A 20675-nucleotide genomic window follows, 5' to 3' on the forward strand; every position below is an offset into this window, starting at 1 on the left:
GTACTTTTTAAAAAATACTCACTCAGGATGCCGAAGCGGAGAGGGAGAAACGTCGTTGGGGCCTCGCGGCGCTCCGAGACTCCCGCGGTCGGTGGCATTGAGCAGCTTATACGACGCATGCATGGCATGTCGGCAGAAACAGGGCTGTCCCCGCTGGAAACGCTGCAAGGGAACGGCGTGCAGCAGATCTCCTTGGGACTCGAGACAACATTCAGCCCTGAAACAAGAACACCGTCTCCGAATCCTCGAACGATCAGTTCCCTGAGGGAGGGGGAGCTTCCGGGAGTCGGAGTGCTTCCTCCTCCAGAGGTAGCAGAGATCGATCCGAGGAATGGAGATTCAGGCTCCCAGCTTTTGCTGGGGAACCTGAGTATGGAGTTTGAGGCACTAACAGCCGTGGAAGCAGGTTCAGCACAGCCTGTACAGCAGCTGGAGTGAGCACAAAACTTTACATTTACAATTTCCTCAACCTGTTAAACCCCAGGAGGTAATGTTGGACGCTCTGTGGGACCTGGTAGCTACTATTCCAAAAACTATAGCCTCTCAATTTAACCAAGTGGAAGAAAAATTTAAAGAACATGATAAGGAAATTATAGGATTGCAGAAAATTACTACTGATTTCAAATCACAAATTGAAACTCAACAACAAAATATTAAATCCTTTAAAGCAATACAGGACGCATTAATTAAGGATAATACCAACTTAAGAAGGAAGCTTGAATCACTTGAAAATTTTTCAAAAAGCAATAATCTTAGATTAATTAATTTTCCTAAGATTCCCACAGTAACTACTAGAGATATGCTTAAACGTTACCTAGTAGAAATACTTGAAATTCCTGAATCTTCTATTCCACCGTTCACACAGGCTTATTATTTGCCTGTTAAAGACACTAATGATCAAAAGAACCTTCAGGAAGCGAACCAAGAAGTGATTCAAGAACCAATGGATATATCAGCCTTAATAGAGTCCTCAGACAGGGAAGTAGCCATTCCGGCTACTTTACTTCTTTCAGTTGCTCTTACATTGGATAAAACATGGCTATTGAAGTTATACTTCAAAAATAAACATAAAGAATTTTTGGGACTAAAAGTTCAAATGTTTCCTGATTTGGCCAGGGACACACAGAGGCGTAGAAAGGAATTTTTATTGCTAAGACCAGCAATTACTGCCCTGGGAGCTACCTTTTTTCTCCGATACCCTTGTAAATGTATCGTCCATTATAAGTTACACAAATTTGTTTTCTTTGAACCCTCACAACTGAAAACATTCTTGTCTCTGTCAAGACTGGAGAAAGCTCATGATGAATAGATGACTGCCTTACTACAGCTCTACCTATAACTGTTTTTTCTTTTTTAACTGATTACTTTAAATTCCGCTGATTTAATCTTGGATCCTATATGAGGACTTGAGCGAGACTTAAGATAGAATTTATTTTCTTTTTGGAATTTAAAATATGTTGGATGTTCTTTCTTTATTTCTTGAATCTTGCTTTCTGTACAAGTTTAAACTTGATTGATTATAATTGAAAATTTATAAAAAAAAAAAAAAAAAAAAAAAAAGCAAAAAAGCTTAAGACACATTTTCGAAAGATACGTCCAACTTTTTTTTCGTTTTGAAAATCGTCTAATTATACGTCCTTCTGATCTGATCATCCAAGCCGCTAAATCGTCTATCCTTATACCACATTTTCATCCAACTTTCCGTCCAAGTCCAAAACGCCTAGAACAAGCCCTGTTGGACGTGGGAGGGGTCTGCAAAGTGATGGATTGTACCCCCAGACATGCCACCTAAATAGTGGGGTACCTTACAAGGCACTGCTGTGAACTTCACAAAAAGGGTACCATGTCTTCTCCTCCCTACAGATCCCTTACAGGTTAAGGTGAGCCCCCCAAACCACCTCCAGAATCCCCTAGACCCACTTATCTACCACTCCAATAGCCCTTATGGCTGCAGGAGCCACTTATATGCCAGTACAAAAGGGTTTTGGGGGTGTATAGGGGAGTGCACATGTTTAAGTATCAATGCAGTGATTACAGGGGCTTATGGGCATGGGTCCTCCTCTCCATGAGTCCCTAACCCACCCCCAAGATAATTTAAGCTGCCTCTGGGCTGGACATCTAGGCTTTCCTATGCCAGGCGGCCAGGTGATAATGGTGTGGAGGCTGAATTTTAAAGTTATGATTAAAATTTTTATGGGGGTGGCGGGGGGGGGGGGGGTTGGTGATCACTGGGGTAGTGTGTGGGGGTCTGTTTTATGTGTTTGCAGTGCTTATCTGGTGACTTTAGGTGGGTTTATGTGACTTAGACCATGTTTTACATGGTCTAAGTCACAACATCCAAGTTCCGTCTAGGCTCTGTTGTAAAACTTTCGGTTATACATGCTGTACGACTAAGTCTAAGCCGGCCCACATCCCGCCCAACTCCTGCCCTCCCGAAACGCCTCCCGAAACGCCCCGTTTAGCTTTGGTTATTCAGCGGCACTATGAAGGCCTAGGTCATTTAGAAATGCGTCCAAAACCCGTATTATTGGCACTTGGACGTTTTTGAGAAATGTTCATCCAAGTGCCGACTTAGGCTGGTTTTTGGACGTTTTTCTCTTTTGATTATGAAACCCATAATGTTTACTTTTCTCTTTTTTGCTTTAAGATAATTAGCCAGTAATCTTCCCGCTTTATTCAAAGTTCCATAATACAAAGCCTTATGAGATACCAACTGTTTTCTAGCCAACTGAGATGAAATTTAATTATATCTATATTTTGCTTTTAAAAGGGCCTGATAAGTGTTAGGCTCCCAATTTGACACCAATTGTAACTCCAAATCTAATATTTTGCTCCAAGATAATAAAATCTTTATTTAATTGTTTTCTAATATATGACGAATACGAAATTATATGTCCTCTCATGGTAGCCTTAAAGGCATCCCATAATGTTTCTATATATTTCTTCCGAAGCACTGATCTGAAAAAATTTGTTTATTTTCGACTGAAATTCCTCTATAAAGTTGGAATCTGCCAGCAACGTATTATTGAATCTCCACACAGGTCTATTATTCTCTTGTCCATCTATATCACATTCAATGCAGACATCCCCATCATTCGATAAAATAATTGGATCTATGGGTGCCTTTTTTACCTGTTGAACTAAATTATCTGATACTAATATATAATCAATTATTGAAAATGATTTATGTACATGGGAGCAAAATGAAAATTCCCGATCATTGAAATGAAGAATCCTCCAGATATATTTTAAACCCCAAGAATTTACCAAATTATCCAATCCTAACGATTTTAATATTTTACTAGGTTTTTTTTATCCAATATCGGATCCATTACTGTATTAAAGTCCCCCGCCAATATTAAACTGGAGGCGGATGATGGTAAAATCAATTTTTGAAGATTCTTAAAAAAATTCAGCCTGGTTCGAATTAGGTGCATATATATTAAATAGCAACGAGGTAACTTTCCCTGAGCTCATTTCCACTTTAATCCACCTTCCCAACGGATCCATAGATATGTTAAATGTTGCTAAAAACTTTTTATGTACCAAGATAGCAACTCCAGTTTTTTTCAGTACAGCAGGGGCATAAAAACATTTTTTGACCCAATGTCCCTCTAATTTTTTTGATTCTACTGCAGATAAATGGGTCTCTTGAATAAAATATATATCTGCTCCTTGCCTTTTCAAGAAAGATAATGTTTTTTTCCCCTTTATAGGATGATTGAGCCCATTGACATTTAGTGAATATATTTTCAAAGACATTACAATATATTTTTCATAAGGTACCAACACAAGAAACCTAAAATAAACCACATCAAACATAAATTAATATACCTAATACACATCCATTTCCCCCCATTTATAAACCCCCAACCCCCCCACCCCATACAAAATACGATTGCTTGAAAACGCACATCAAGACCAGCAATCAGAAGCTCTCCCAGATAATTCATCATATTAACTTCTAATTGAATTCCCTCCTTCCCTTTTCCCCTCTTACAACACTTTCAACAAGCATATCAAGTATATTGACAGTGTTATATATAAACAACAAATAATCAAGAATATATTCTATATTATAATAATCAGGAATATATTCTATATTATAATTTATATTAATTAATTCACTTAAATAAACTTTTCCAAGTAAACATACTGTATTATATCAATAATAATAAATGGCTAAGCGCGCATGCGCTTTTCAAAGATCGTGATTCCTGGTGGCGTGAGGTGTGCTTCTGTGTCACACCTCACGGCGCCTGCGCTAGTTGGAGGCGCGTGTTCCAGGGACTCCTCCCTGCCACTGCTCTTCAAAGCGGCCTGCTGAGGGAGAGAGAGGGCGGGTCAGAGGGCAGAGTAACTCAGAGCAATGCCCCCTATTTCCCGGTGCCCGGGCTGCTGCTACTGGTGCTCCAATCTCCCCGGTAACCGTCTCCAGGGGCAGTAAACAGAGCGAAAGATCCCGGAGCGCTGCTGCTCAGGTACAGGGGAGTGGGCCGAGAGAGGGGGGGGGGTCGCAATAACCACCGAAGCCCGGGATCAGCTGAACCGGGCAGCTGCAGGGTGCGGTCAGGGCTCGGTCTGTCTCGCTGGCGGAGCTTCAGACCCTTGAGCAGCTTCACCTGCCTCGAGAGCATAGCCAATCATTGCGATTCAATAGGGGATACAAAGTTGTCAGAGATAACATTCAAAACTTTTCCTTGACAAGAAATTTGTTGAGAGCTCTGAGATCCAATATTGGTTGAAGACCTCCTGTCTTCTTCAGAACAAGAAAATAATGGGAATAAAACCCCTTGTTCTGTTGTTCCAGAGGAACCTTCTCAATGGCATTGAGAAGCAGTAGAGAATCAATCTCCTGAAGAAGGGAGGGCTGAAGGACATTGGAATCAGACTCTTTGAGGAAGTTCTGGAGGCATGGTGAAAAAGTGAAGGGAGTAACCTTCTCGAATGATGTTGAGAACCCAGAAGTCAGATGTAATTGACTCCCAACAATGAAAATAAAGTTGAAGATGACCTCCAATTGGTAGAAGAAGAGGCAGAGGCAACTGGATTGAAACTATGCTCTCGAGGAACTGGTCAAAAAGACTGAGTAGATTTAGAAGGAGTAGACTTGAAGTTTTTGAGAACGTTGCTGCTTCTGTTTCTTCTGCTGGGAACAGCAGAAGGTTTAGCTGAAAAACATCTCTGATAGGAGGTTACTACGATCATGAAGAAGATGGCTTGGGCTTTGGTTTCACTAAGGAATCCCAAGACTTTTCATGTGCACAGAATTTTTGAGTGGCATTCTCAATTGAATCCCCAAAAGGTTCATCCCCCAGACATGGTATATTAGCCAATCGATCTTGGAGATTGATATCCATATCAGCAATTCTAAGCCATGCTAATCTTCTCATGGCCACAGACATGGAAGAAGCTTGAGAAGATAATTCAAAGGAGTCATAGGCAGATTGAACCAGATGTTGCTGTAATTGAAGAAGGGTGGAGACTATATGTTGGAAGTCCTTTTTACATTGAGAAGGAAGGTATTTCTGGAAATCAGGCAGTTGCTTTATTAGATGATTAAGATAACATGTAAAATGCAAAGTATAGTTGTTGACGCGATTTGACAATATGGAATCTTGATTAAAAAAGTCGACCAAATCTGTCCACAGTACGTCCTTCTCGACCAGGTGGAACTGAGGCGTAAACCTTGGATGGGGTAGACTTTTTTTTTTTTTTTTAGAGTGGACTCCACCACCAGGGATTGGAGAGTTGAGGCTTGTCAAATCCTGGGAAGAGAAAGCACAGTTACTTACCTTAACAGCTGTTATCCAGGGACAGCAGGCTATTCTCACATATGGGTGATGTCATCGACAGAGCCCTGATGCGGAAGCCTCGCAAGCAGACTTGCTTGTAGAAATTAGAAGTTTCGAGTCAGCCGCACCGCGCATGCGTGAGTGCCTTCCCGCCCAGCACAGGGCGCGTCTCCTCAGTTCAGATAACTAGCAGAGAAGCCAACCAGGGGAGGTGTTTGAGTTGTGAGAATAGCTGCCTGCTGTCCCTGGATAACAGCTGTTACGGTAAGTAACTGTGCTTTATCCCAGGACAAGCAGGCAGCCTATTCTCACATATGGGTGACCTCCAAGCTAACCAGAATGGGATGGTGGGAGTGTTGGCAACTTAGAATAAATTTTGTAATACTGTCTGGGCAAAATGGCCATCCTGTCTGGAGAAAACATCCAGACAATAGTGAGAAGTGAAAGTATGAACCGAGGACCAAGTAGCAGCCTTGCAAATTTCCTCAATAGGTGTAGATCTGAGGAAAGCTACTGAAGCTGCCAATGCTCTGACTCTACTCTATAGGGACAATCTAGCCTGGGCATAGCAGAAGGAGATACAAGCAGCCATCCAGTTGGAGATGGTACGCTTAGAGATAGGATGTCCCAACTTATTTGGATCGAAGGAGATAAAAAGTTGAGGAGCAGTTCTGTGTGGTTTGGTGCGTTTCAAATAGAAGGCCAAAGCACGTTTACAGTCCAGAGTATGAAGGGCTGACTCTCCAGGGTGAGAATGAGGCCTTGGGAAAAACACTGGAAAAACAATGGATTGGTTGAGATGAAATTCTGATACCACTTTAGATAGGAATTTAGGATGAGTACAGAGAACCACCTTGTCATGATGGAACACAGTGAAAGGTGGATTAGCAACTAAAGCTTGCAGCTCACTGACTCTTCGAGCAGAAGTAAGGGCAATGAGAAACACCACTTTCCAAGTGAGATACTTCAGATGAGCTGTAGACATTGGTTCAAATGGAGGTTTAATCAATTGAGTAAGAACAACATTGAGGTCCCAAACCACTGGAGGCGGTTTTAGAGGAGGTTTGACATTGAAAAGTCCTTTCATGAATCTGGAAACCACCTGATGAGTAGAAAGGGGTTTTCCTTCAATAGGCTGATGGAAAGCAGCAATTGCATTGAGATGGACTCAGATCGATGTAGACTTGAGGCCAGAGGTGAATAGGTGCAAAAGGTAGTCTAAAACAGAAGATAAGGAGGAATATTGAGGCTCCTTAGATGAGAAAAACACCACGTAGAAAATCTAGTCCATTTTTGGTGATAACATTATCTAGTGGTAGGCTTCCAAGAAGCCTCTAAAATGTTTCTTACAGGATGAGAAAACTGAAGAGGAGTTATGTTGAGAGGTACCAAGCTGTCAGGTGTAGAGACAGCAGGTTGGGATGAAGCAGAGATCCCTGACTCTGTGTAAGCAGAGATGGAAAAACTGGTAGAAGGTATTGCTCCCTGCTGCTGAGTTGAAGGAGAAGGGAGTACCAAGGTTGTCTCGGCCACCGAGGAGCAATCAGAATCATGGTGGCGTGATCGTTCTTCAACTTGACCAGAGTCTTGAGAATGAGAGGGAATGGAGAGAATGTATATAGGAAGAGATTCATCCATTTCAGAAGAAAAGCATCTGCCTTGAGGCGATGAGGAGAATAGATCCTGGAGCAGAACTGAGGTAGTTTGTGGTTGTGGGGAGCTGCAAAGAGATCTATCTGAGGCGTTCCCCACTGTGAAAAAATGTGATGAAGAGGCAAGGAATGGAGTGTCCATTCGTGAGGTTGCAGAAGACGACTCAAGTTGTCCGCCAAGCAATTTTCCGCCCCTTGGATGTAGATAGCTTTGAGGAAGGTGTTGTGGCGGATTGCACAGTCCCAAACCTTCAGAGCTTCTTGACAAAGAGAGGAAGATCCTGTCCCTCCCTGATTGTTGATATAATACATGGCGACTTGGTTGTCCGTCCGAATGAGGACTATCTGATCTTGAAGAAGATGCTGAAAAGCTTTGAGAGCCTTGAAAATCGCTCTGAATTCCAATAGATTGATGTGATACTGACGATCCGTACTGATCCAGTGGCCTTGAGTACGGAGACCATCGAGATGAGCGCCCCAAGCATAGGTCGAGGAATCTGTTGTGAGGACCTTCTGATGATGAGGCGATTGAAACAGCAAGCCTCTGGAGAGATTGGAAGAGAGCATCTACCAGCGGAGAGACTGTCTCAATGAAGGAGTGATTGCAATGTGTTGAGAAAGTGGGTCGCAAACCTGAGTCCACTGAGATGCCAAGGTCCACTGAGGAATTCTGAGGTGAAGTCTGGCAAAAGGAGTCATATGTACGGTGGAGGCCATATGACCCAGTAGTACCATCATGTGTCTCGCTGATATTGAGGAGTGGGAAGACACTGTATGACAGAGTTGAAGGAGAACTTCCAGACGTTGTTGCGGAAGGAATGCTCTGAGTTGGATAGTATCCAGAACAGTTCCTATGAATTGTAGATTCTGAGATGGTTGAAGTTGAGATTTGGGAAAGTTGATTTCAAATCCCAAACTCTGTAGGAATCACGTAGTTCGTTGGGTCGCTACAATAACCCCTTGAGATGTTGAATCTTTGATGAGCCAGTCGTCCAGGTAGGGAAAAACCGGAAGACCATGGTTTCTGAGAGCTGCAGCTACCACTACCAGGCACTTGGTGAACACTCTGGGAGATGAAGCCAGGCCAAAGGGCAGCACTCTGTATTGATAATGCAGATTCCCCACCTGAAATCTGAGATATTGGCGGGAGGTCGGATGAATGGGAATATGAGTATAAGCCTCCTTGAGATCCAGAGAGAATAACCAGTCATTCTGATCTAGGAGGGGATAAAGGGATGCCAGGGATAACATGCAAAATTTTTATTTGACTAAAAATTTGTTGAGAGCCCTGAGATCCAGAATGGGCCGCAGATCGCCTGTCTTCTTCGGAACAAGGAAGTCTTAGGCACCTTAAGCACCACCGCTGGAACTTTCTGCTGAGCTATCTGACCTGAGGATACAGGGGAAGATTCAGCAGACGTCGTCGAGGAAAGAGCCACTACAAACAAAGAAGGTCTGATGAGGCTCGAGATCAAAGCAGTTGGAGGCAGGAAGACCCTCGGTCAAAGGTGAGACCGAGGTCAGCTTCGGAGTCGAGGAAGTAGACGAATCCATACCGAAGAGCTTCTCCACTAAAATCCGACGACGTTTAAGGGCTCGAGGTTGAAGAGTAGCACAGCGCTCGCACAACTTCGGTTGATGGTCCGGCCCAAGGCACTTGAGGCACCAACTGTGTGGGTCTGTAAGGGAAATCGCACACTGGCACTGGCTATACTTCTTGAAGCCTGTTGCTGGCCAGCACATAGAAGGAAAAATAGCCGCCGCAAAATCGAAGCCCCTGGGCTGCGGCCGAGCGGCCTGCCCCGGCAGTCGAACGGAAGAAATAAAAAAAATTTTTTTTGAACGATAAAAAGAAATAAAAGAACACAGCGATTTGTGAAGAAAATAAACACAAACCAGGGTGAGAGAAGGCACGAAGTATTAACATTAAACGCAGAGTCAAAGATGGACTTCTCGGCTCCGCGGAAAACTGAGAACTGAGGAAATGCGCCCTGTGCTGGGCAGGAAGGCACTCGTGCATGAACGGTGCGGCTGACTCAAAACTTCTAGTTTCTACCAAGCAAGTCTGCTTGCGAGGCTTCCGCATCGGGGCTCCGTTGATGATGTCACCCATATGTGAGAATAGCTGCCTGCTTGTCCTGGGATAATAATTCTGGGGAGAGTGTGGCACAGTGGTTAAAGCTACAGCCTCAGCACCCTGAGGTTGTGGGTTCAAACCCACGCTGCTCCTTGTGACACTGGGCAAGTCACTTAATCCCCCCATTGCCCCAGGTACATTAGATAGATTGTGAGCCCGCTGGGACAGAGAGGGAAAACTGCTTGAGTACCTGAATAAATGCATGTAAACCGTTCTGAGCTCCCCTTGGGAGAACGGTATAGAAAATTGAATAAATAAATAAATAAAGTGAGTCCAATTTTCTAGGAGCAACTGGAACTGAAAGAGGAGATTCCCAATTCTTATGAAGGGTATCTTTTACAATTCCATGCATAGGAAGTTTAATAAACTGTTTAGGAGGATGTTTGTAATACATAGGCTCCAAGAATTCAGCACTATATTTTGAGTCTGCCTCCAGCTTAATAGACAAATCTTTACCCAATTGCCTAATAAAACGAATAAAGGAAAGTGTCTCTGTAGGAGATGACTCTCTAGGAGGAGTCCATGGAGATTGTGGCTCAGCATAGGCCTCTGTAGTTGATGGAGAAGCATCAATAGTAGTGTCATCAAGTGGTTAGGAGAGCAAAAAAGAGAGAGGCTGGCCAGGGAGGCAAAAAACTTCAAATTGTTCTTCAGATATGTTAAAGGGAAGCAACCGGCGAGGGAGGAAGTAGGACCTTTGGATGATGGAGACAGAAAGGGAGTGATAAAGGAGGAAAAAGAGGTAGCCGACAGGTTAAACAAATTTTTCTCGTCAGTCTTCACAAGCGAGGACAAATCCGGTGTACCAGAACCCGACGTGATCTTCCACGGAGACCAAGAAGAAAAACTGTCAACATTAGAGGTGAGCCATGAGGATGTCCTCCAACAGATAGATAGATTGAAAAGCGACAAATCACCAGGCCCGGATGGTATCCACCCTAGGGTACTGTCACGATCCTAGCCCTAAAGCTGGACTCGTGCCTGGCCGTGATAGGACGAAGGTCACCCCTAACATACAGAGCACTAAGGAAAGAGATAGGGTAGTGAGCAGTAAGAAGGAAATTACTGACTGCCCCTTTAAGTCTAAAAAAATCCAGTTGCAGGGAGTGGAGGTTGTTAAGAGGAACAGCTTGGAACAGCCTCTGAGACACACCTCTCCCTCTGCTAGTCCCCAGCTGAGGGTAATAAGCAAGAGTGCAGCTAAACCTAAGAAGGCAGTGCAACCGACTCCTCCCCCTCGGAGAACAGGGCGTGGGAAGTTGTGCAATTTAGAGGCTGCCCTCAGAAGGAAAAGATCAGTCTTTCCTGGGCCAGCTACAGGAGAGGACTCTCCTGATGGAGCACTGCAGCCCCAGGATATTGAAATGACTGAGGCTGATACTGACCTTGGAACCAGCCAGCAGCCAGTACTTGAACCCATGGACTGGACACAGACGGAAGGACTGCCTGAAGATTGCGGCATGGACTGGAGTTAAGTGGCAGGTCTGTGCAGTCTATATTATAGCAGGGTTAAGCTAAGGAGGGGTTGCTCAAGGCAAGCTGCCTTGAGAATATAATGAGGCTGCTACTGCTGTGTTCATTTGGAACAGGGAAAGAGGAAAAAAAAAACGTTTGTTTTGTTCCAAGTGCTGAATGACTGAATACCTGAAGTTTGAACTAGGTTTTGAATGGGTTAAGATACCTGAGGGAAGTAAGGAACCTTGGGGAGAATCCACTTACCATTTGGGTGGGTTAGTGGAGCCATTCGTGGCATTCTGTTTTACAGAAAAGTTTAAAAAGGTGGATTCACTTACTCCCCTCCACCCCCACATCAGCTTAGCTAAACTGATTGGGAGCAAGCCAGCAGAACCACAGGCTTGCATATAGCTCTATCAAAAGGGCTGGCTTTATTGCTGAAGACTTGGTGAAGCTTGAAGGCCGCAACATTTGTGGACATTTACTTAGACCAACTAATAACAATGATTTTGGGACTATGTGATATTTTACTTACCTGAATTAAGGTGGTAACTGAGCGCTTTTGATTTGAGCTCTGTTTTGCTTTGTTTTGTTACTGGACTATCATTGTTACTCATGGAGCTAGGTCCAGTTGTGCATAGACTCACACATGCCACAATAAATGACTTTATTTTTGAACCAAGATTTGATTTTTTCTTTGATAACCATTATAGTTCCAGTGTTGACAAGGCTGGTCCAGCAGGACTTCCTACTTGCAGGAAGCACGTGAGGGCCTCGTTGAAGTGAGCAGAGTCCGGGATTACTGAGGACGCAGGTACCGGCTCCGCTACAGTACTAAAAGAACTAAGAAATGAGATAGCGGGAATACTCCAACGAGTTTGCAACTTATCCTTGAAAACTGGAGAGATCCCGGAGGACTGGAAGATAGCAAATGTTACACCTATCTTTAAAAAGGGGTCAAGAGGAGACCCGGGAAACTATAGGCCAGTAAGTCTGACATCGGTTCCGGGCAAGATGGTAGAAGCACTGATAAAGGACAGCATCTGTGAGCACATCGAAAAAAATGGGCTGATGAAAGCGAGCCAACATGGCTTCTGCAAGGGAAGATCGTGCCAAACAAACTTACTGCACTTCTTTGAGGGGGTAAACAATCAGTTGGACAAAGGGGAACCCGTAGACATCATTTACCTCGACTTCAAAAAGGCCTTTGACAAGTTACCCCATGAGCGGCTACTTAGGAAGCTGTGGAACCACGGGGTGGAAGGGGACGTGCACAGATGGGTCAAACACTGGTTGGCAGGCAGAAGGCAGAGGGTTGGAGTGAAGGGTCACTACTCGGGATGGAGGAAGGTCACGAGTGGAGTTCCGCAGGGGTCTGTACTCGGACCGCTGCTGTTCAATGTATTTATAAATGACCTGGAAATGGAGACGAAGTGTGAAGTTATCAAATTTGCGGATGACACTAAACTCTGTAGAAGGGTTAGAAATGCGGAAGAGTGTGAGGACCTACAAAGGGACCTAAACAAACTGGAGGAGTGGGCGAAAAAATGGCAGATGGACTTCAATGTAGGGAAATGCAAGGTCATGCATATAGGGAGAAAGAACCCGATGTTCACCTACCAAATGGGGGGATTAGTATTAGAGGGAAGTAACCTTGAAAGAGATTTGGGTGTACTGGTGGACACAACAATGAAGTCAACAGCACAATGTGCAGCAGCCGCGAAAAAGGCAAACAGAATGTTGGGTATTATTAAGAAGGGTATTACGACCAGAACGAGAGAAGTCATCCTGCCGTTGTATCGGGCAATGGTGCGCCCGCACCTGGAGTACTGTGTTCAGTATTGGTCACCGTACCTTAAGAAGGATATGGCAGTACTTGAGAGGGTCCAGAGGAGAGCGACACGAATGATTAAGGGCATGGAAAACCTTTCATACACTGAAAGATTGGGGCTCTTCTCCCTGGAAAAGCGGAGACTTAGAGGAGACATGATAGAGACCTACAAGATCATGAAGGGCATAGAGAGAGTAGAGAGGGACAGATTTTTCAAACTTTCAAAACATAAAAGAACAAGAGGGCATTCGGAAAAGTTGAAAGGAGACAGATTCAAAACGAATGCTAGGAAGTTTTTCTTTACCCAGCGTGTGGTGGACACCTGGAATGCACTTCCAGAGGACGTAATAGGACAGAGTACGGTACTGGAGTTCAAGAAAGGATTGGACAATTTCCTGCTGGAAAAAGGGATAGAGGGGTATAGATAGAGGGCTACTGCACAGGTCCTGGAACTGTTGGGCCGCCGCGTGAGCGGACTGCTGGGCACGATGGACCTTGGGTCTGACCCAGTGGAGGCATTGCTTATGTTCTTATGATCAGAATCTATCACTCGGATTTAGACCGACTCCTTTTATGATGGTACCGGTCTGGAGGAGATGGTGTACGATGCTTGCGTTTCTCTGAACGCTTAGGAGAAACATACTTTGATTTGCGAGAACATTTGCTCAATTGAGATCATCAAGAAGAATGGTGTCTTGACAAACTGAAGTGATGATTGGAAACATGATGCTTCAATGCATGTCTGGATGATGACCGGTGCAGAGAACCAGGAGAATGTATCAATCAGACAGTGCTGTGACCGGCATCCCTGATGGTATTACAGTTAGGCTGGGCTGGTACTGGCGGAGTTAGTTCCAGGGTAAATAGTTTAAATATATCCCATACTCCACACAAAAGAAAGCTTCAAACTGCTCTTTCAAAGTGGGCACTGGTACCTGTGGCTTTGATGCCGGTACCATTTGTGCTGCGACTTGTTCCGAAGATGACTCGGAAGACGAAGCACCTATGGATTTGGAAACGAGTCGCATAAGGGGTCTTTGCTTAGCCGGCATGACTGGACTCAATGGCTTAGTGGCCTGTGACCCCACTTGGGAAGCTGGTGACTTTTTCACTGACTTACCAGAAGGAGCAAGAAGCTGCGACGCCGAGGTTGATGCCGGTGCATCAGAGAATGCCGATGACTTGGGTGCTGATAAATGCGAAGGTTCCTCTTCTTCCATACTGGCACCAAACAATTGCTGTTGTTGAAGAGTGGAACAGCACATGCAAGTGTCAATGCAATTTTCCGGTCTGAGGCATTGGATGCACCAGTTGTGAGGGTCGGTGATGGAAATTGTCCTCTCGCACATGCCGCACTTCTTAAGCCCCATTAACAGGCGGGACATTGATGGAAAAACCATCTCAGCCAAATCAAAAGTGAAAGGCTGAGGCGAGAACTGAGGATCTGCAGTCAAAGCGCCTGAAGAAAGAAGTATTAAATAAACACACACGCAGGAAGGCAAGGCAAAAAAAGAACCAACATTCAAAAACACGACTTAGCTCTACGGAAAACTAAGAACTGAGGAGCCCCGCGCCTACTTCACTCGCACATACGCGGTGCGGTTAATCGCAAACTTTCTAAAGTTCTTAAAGTGCTGGTGCACTTTCGCAGCTGTCCATACCGGGGCTCCATGGATGATGTCATCCACAAGTGAGAATATGCTCCTTCTTGTCCTGGGATAAAGAGGATACTGGGACTAGATGGACCATTGATCTGACCCAGTATGGCTTTTCTTATATATGTCTATTCTTATGTTTACCTAAGCATTTTGAACATCTTTCCTTGGGTCATCAAACAACAAATAAAATAGTCAGATTGGAAAAAATATTTATGGATATTTTACCACCACTCCATGAGGTTAAAAAATTGTTTGGATGCATTAAAAGCCCTATGTAAATAATTTAACAGGCTAAAACAGGACACTAGAGCATTATTATAAAGGTTTGAATTAATAAGATGTATTCATACTAAATTAACATTCTCCTTACCTGGGTTCTGTTTCTTAAATATAGGTCGTTGTTCTATTGAAAAACGAAAGAATGATGTTAGTGGACGCTTTGGACGGTTAACTGAACTTGAGCTTTTAGAACACCATCTCACTTCTGTTATATTTCTGTTCCTATTTTCCATGCTGGAGATGAGGCTGCTGCAGCTTAAAAGAAAGCACATTTAAACATAAGTACAGAAAGTGGCACACTATCCCCTTCATTCTATAATCTTGTGTGCATATGCCTGCACTTTAGTGCACAATTCTGCATGTACAAGTTACATAAGTTGCAAGCATAAATTGATAAATTAAGCACTGACTAGCACTAAATTGGCTATAATTGGAGATAATGGATGCTAATTAGCACTAATTTGTAGTTACACGCATAAAGAAAGATTAGGTTCTTACCTCAATAATCTTCTTTCTTGTAAATAGATGCGTCATTCTGGACAAGTGAGTAGTGAATACAAACCCACATGCTGTGCATAAAGTTAATCAATCACATGTCTTCAACTCTTTCTCTGGTAGTGTGTGCTGCTCCCTTCAGTTTGCACGAAAGCAAGCGACAGCCCTTGCAAGAGAATAAGGAGGAGGAGTTCAGGGACGCTCCCTGATAACACAGTTCTGCAAGAAGTATACTAAACACAATGTATGAATAATGTGATCTAGTAAAAAAAAAATAAGGTATAAAATCAATCACAAGCCTAACATTTATGGAGCTTATACAATCCCAAATAAGGGACCCGTTTGCTACTCATTTTACCTCTCTCTCTTCTTTCTTTTTTTATTTTTTTAAATTATACGAGTGTTTGAACTCTTGGACTCTGGCTTGCCTGAAGATTTTCAAACTAGAAACTGCCATTTCTGTTTGAGACAGTACACAGTAAGTAGGCGAGTCATATGAAATACTTGGTAGGGCTCCAGAATGACACACCTATTTACAAGAAAGAAGAATATCGAGGTAAGAACCTAATCTTTCTTTCTAGTGCAATAGGTGTGTCATTGTGGAATGTTTCAAAGCAGTCCCTGGAGCCTAGGGTGGGACTGAGAAGCCTGCCTTCAATCCCGAGGTCCCAGAGGCCGCATCCATTCTCGCCACCATGTCCACTCTATAAAACTTCATAAAAGTATGAAAAGTGGGCAGGTAGCCGCTCTACAGATCTCATCAGACAGAATCGCCTGAGCTTCTGCCCATGAGGAAGCAACGCTTCTCATCAAATGTGCTCTCACAGATATTGGTGGCAGTTTCCTGCAGGTAATGTAAGCTGACTTGATGGCCCTGCAAATTCATCTAGAGATAGTGGTCTTAGACGCCAGCTTGCCCAGTTTAGATTAACTGGCGAGTACAAATAAATGATCACAGAGGGAAAAAAAACTCGTTAGTGACCTTGAGGTTTCAAAATAATGCTCTCTGCACATCCAGCAACCATAGAACTGTCTTTTTTCTCCGATCCCATGGGGTGGAATGCTGGCAGTCATACTTCTTGATTGACATGGAATGATGGAAGGCACCATGTGCAGGGAAACTCCTGCGTCTGAAATCTTGAGAAAGGGTTCTCTGCAGGAAAGCATCTGCAACTCCAAAAATCTTCTGGCTGATGTGATAGCTACTAAGAAAGCTGTTTTCACCTAAAGATCCATCTATGACACCTCCTGCAAGGACTCATACGGGCCTCGGTAAGGCCCTGTAAGACAATGTTAAGGTTCCATGATGGGATGGGCTGGTGAACAGATGAAGTAATCTGAGAGCCCCCTTCAAGATCATGGCTATATCTGGGTGAGAAGCCAAGGAGATGTTGCTCGCTCGGGCATGGAAACACAAAAATATCCGCTACTTGCACTTTAACAGAACTGATTGCCAACCCCTTTTCAACTCATGCTTAAAAAAAAAACTAGCACCATATACTGGAGTTCGCACCAGCTCCACTTTGTCGTTAACATACCAGTGTTGAAACATCTCCCAGGTCTTAGCATAAACTGAGACCGTAGCTGGTTTCTTGGTTCTAAGGACCGTAGTAGTAATCACCTCCAAATATCCCCTGCACTATAACTCCATGTGCTCAAGAGTCATGCCATAAGACCAAAGCATTCCGGTTCATCTAAGTCAAATGGTCCCTGAGTCAGTAGTTGTGGATGTACCGTGAACGGAAGACAAAATGTCCCTCTGGAGATGGATCAGATCCACATACCAAGGCCTTCACGGCCAATCTGGGGCTACCAAGACTACCACCCCTGGGTGATTTACAATCCTATGGATTATTCGGCCTATAATGAGCAACAGGGGGAATACGTACAAGAATTCTTTTTCGGGCCATGGTTACACTAAGGCATGCAAGCCGGTGCTTCCACACTCGCATCTGTGGCTGAAAAAATGATCTGCTTTTTTGCTCTGTGCTGTGGCCATCAAATCAAAATATTGGATGACCCCAGTATCACACAGTGCTTCAGAAGGCTGCTGGAGAGAATGACCAATATCTCAGATGCATCATTTGTCTGCTGAGAAAGTCAGTTTGCACATTGTCAACTCCTGCTACGTGAACTGCAGATATTGCTTGCAGGTGGGCCTCTGCCCATCTGAACAACAATTGGGCCCCCAGCCATAGTGGAGCTCTTTTGGTGCCGCTCTGCCGACTGACATAAGCCACAGCCATGGTAATGTCTGAGAAGATTCTGACTGCCTTACCTTCCAGGAACTTTTGCAACATTAGTCACATGGCCCTTAACTGCAGTCTATTTAGAAACCACTTCCTCTGAATTGGCGTCCACCACCCTTGAACTGGGTGGCCATTGCAATGGCCTTCTCCTTCAGTTTGTACCAAAGCAATTGATCACTACAGCATAAGAAAAAGGAAGGTGAAGTACAGGGAAAACCTCTGATAATACACTGCTGTTCTGCTCTGTAAGACAAAATTAACTCAAATGTAAACGTAAAATTAACTCATAACGTAAACTCAGGTGGAACAAACAAGCCACCTGAAAAAGTGTAATGGTTATGGAACTCTAAGAGACTCATTCTTATTATTATTTTTCCTTTTTATGTTCGGTATTTTATCAGACTGGCACAATTCCTCCAGCAGTGGACCTACTGTCCGAGGCAGTAAGCAGGCAAATTCTGTCAGGTTAGAGCATTACCAGAAAAAAGATTAACGAGGTAAAAACTTAATCTTCTATTCTGGTGCAATGACTAGAGTTGCCTGTCAGCCGGATGAAGGAGTGTCCGGTCCCTGGCAAGCCTATTTAATAGTATTTGAAAGGTTTTGAAACATTTAGTGTGAATGTATTTATTAGTCTTGGGTTTCTAGTTCGCCCTGACCCTGTTGTCACAGTAGAAGATGGTTAGAATGTTATTGTTTTTCTTTTGCAGTGCCCCTCCTGAGGAAGCCAATCGTGAAACCCGGGTTGGGGGGTTTAACAGCTTATGGCAGCTGCAATGTGTTAGTACTTTAAATATGTACCCGGAGTAGTGAAAGAGCAACAGTAGTGCCTTCCTGCATTCAGATAAGTTATCTATCTTTTCCTTGTATGTTATTAGCAGGTGGCAGAGACAGTGAACTTGCTGTGATGGTCTCTATTATAACTCCGTGACTTTTCACTAGAGTTTGGTTATGGGTCTGAGCGTTCACTTAGAAATCTAGAGTCACTGTGTGATCATAAAAGTATTTGGTTGTTTATTTATGTGGAAATAAGGTGATTATTTTTTGAATTGTTATATGGACTGCAGGTAACCACACTTCCTGATTAGCATGGAAGACCAGCACTACTTTTGGCAAAAAAAAAAAAAAGAAGATCTTCGTTTGGAGTGTTATTTCCTTGCTTTTGAATACTTTGTCAAGAGCCTTAATTGAAGAGCTGCCAAGTGCTATTCTGCAGAGTATTTCTTCCCTGCTAGTTGCTTCTTTGTTTATGAAAGAGCCCAAGAGACTGAAATCCTTTAAAACCTTCAAGCTCAAAATTTTCATCTTTTCCCTGTTCATGATCTTTGTCATGTTCAGTTCTAATCCCATGTGTACAATTCTGGTCACCATATCTCAAAAAAGATATAGCGGAATTAGAAAAGGTAGAGAGGGGCGATGAAAATGATCAAAGGGATGGGACACCCCCCCCCCCATGAGGATTAAAGCGGCTAGGGCTCTTCAGCTTGGAGAAGAGATGGCTCATGATAGAGGTCTATAAAATACTGAGTGGAGAGGAAAGAGTAGATGTGAATCGCTTATTTACTCTTTCCAAAAATACTAGGACTTGGGGACATGCGATGAAGCTACTTAGATTTAAAACAGACTGGAGAAAATATTTATTCACACAACATGCAGTAATCAATTTGTTGCCGGAGACTGTGGTGAAATCAGCTTAGAAGGGTTTTATTGAGATGGCTTGGGAAAATCCACTGCTTATTCCTAGGATAAGCAGCATCAAATCTGTTTTACTACTTGGGATCTAGCTAGGTACTTGAGACCTGAGTTGGTCACTGTTGGAAACAGGATACTGGGCTTGATGGACCTTCGGACTGTTCCAGCATGGCAATTCTTATGTTCTTATATTGTGTTCACGGAAGAAAATCCTGGAGAAGGACCCCGATTGGCTAGCAAAGTTATACGTGAGAATGGAGTGGATACCATGCTGTTCACAGAAAAAGATTATGTACTTACCCTGGTAAGCCCTTTTCCAATAGATAGGTGAGACATTCTAGACAGATGGGTTATTTCCTCATAGCCGCATGGAGCTGCAGAAGGAACCGCTCTGGATTTTTCACTCTGCCTCTGCTGTACTTCATTGGGTTCTCTAGCTCCACCTACAGTTAGTATTGAAGCACTGAGAGACACCCGATACTCGTGAAGTAGAGGCACCTGTAGCAACAGGCTTAAACAAACTGTTCTGCTCAAAATCAACAGCAAAGTTAACCGACAAACAGGCTTCAAAGAAGCTCAGAAACTACTCTCCAAAATTAAAACATATATACAAATTCTTCCCAGCCCCAAGGGTTGACAGGCATCCAAGAATCAATTCGGAGAAGCATAACCAGACCGAAAACAGTAGGCAGGCACTGGGCGGGGGTCTAGAATGTCTCACCGATCTACTGGAAAAGAGCTTACTAGGGTAAGTACATAATCTCTTTTTCCAGTGCAATAGGCAAGACATTCTAGACAGATGGGATGTACAAAATCAGTCCCCAAAAAGCTAGGGCGGGCTTGCTGCACCTTAAGATCGAGGACCCAAAGGTAGAGTTCTGCCTTGCCGCCACATGTACTCGGTAGAACCTGGCAAATGTGTGAAGAGAAGACCATGCTGCTACCCTACATATCTTCTCAGTGGAGACAGCACTATCTTCGGCCCAAAAAGAAGCCACATTCCTGGTAGAATGTGCCTTGAGGGAAACAGGGGACTGTCTCCCCAAAAGAATGCAGGCTGATGAAATGGCCCTATACATCCACCTGGAAATCGTGGTTTTGTAAGCGGGAGTGTCCAGCTTATCTGAGTCAGCACAAACAAACGGTCAGAGAGACGAATCTCACTAGTGACCATCAGATAACGCAGACGAACATAACATAAGAATAGCCTTACTGGGTCAGACCAATGGTTCATCAAGCCCAGTAGCCCGTTCTCACAGTGGCCAATCCAGGTCCCTAGTACCTGGCAAAAACCCAAGGAGTAGCAACATTCCATGCTATCAATCCAGGACAAGCAGTGACTTTCCCCATATCTTTCTCAATAACAGACTTACTGAACATAAAAGTTGTTTAAAAACCAAGAAAATGTCTGCACCATTGGTGACACACTGTA

The 20675-nt window shown here is 43.7% G+C and overlaps 1 protein-coding gene across 4 annotated transcripts in view; it reads right to left on the reverse strand.

Moving 5' to 3' along the window:
* Positions 1 to 20675, reverse strand: part of TFAM (transcription factor A, mitochondrial) — a 170214-nt gene that overhangs the window by 134374 nt on the left and 15165 nt on the right. Inside the window, exons 2-3 of one of the 4 annotated variants that reach the window (XM_033941544.1) lie at positions 15306 to 15468; positions 14899 to 15062 (exon numbers count right to left, since the gene is read on the reverse strand). In XM_033941544.1, coding sequence (XP_033797435.1) covers positions 14899 to 15040 — 142 coding nt within the window. In that variant the 5' untranslated portion in view covers positions 15041 to 15062; positions 15306 to 15468. The remainder of the gene's footprint in view (positions 1 to 14898; positions 15063 to 15305; positions 15469 to 20675) is intronic. The other 3 variants (XM_033941543.1, XM_033941542.1, XM_033941545.1) reach the window with 3 other exon arrangements.

Source organism: Geotrypetes seraphini, chromosome 4, assembly GCF_902459505.1.
Source record: "Geotrypetes seraphini chromosome 4, aGeoSer1.1, whole genome shotgun sequence".
NCBI lineage: Eukaryota > Metazoa > Chordata > Amphibia > Gymnophiona > Dermophiidae > Geotrypetes > Geotrypetes seraphini.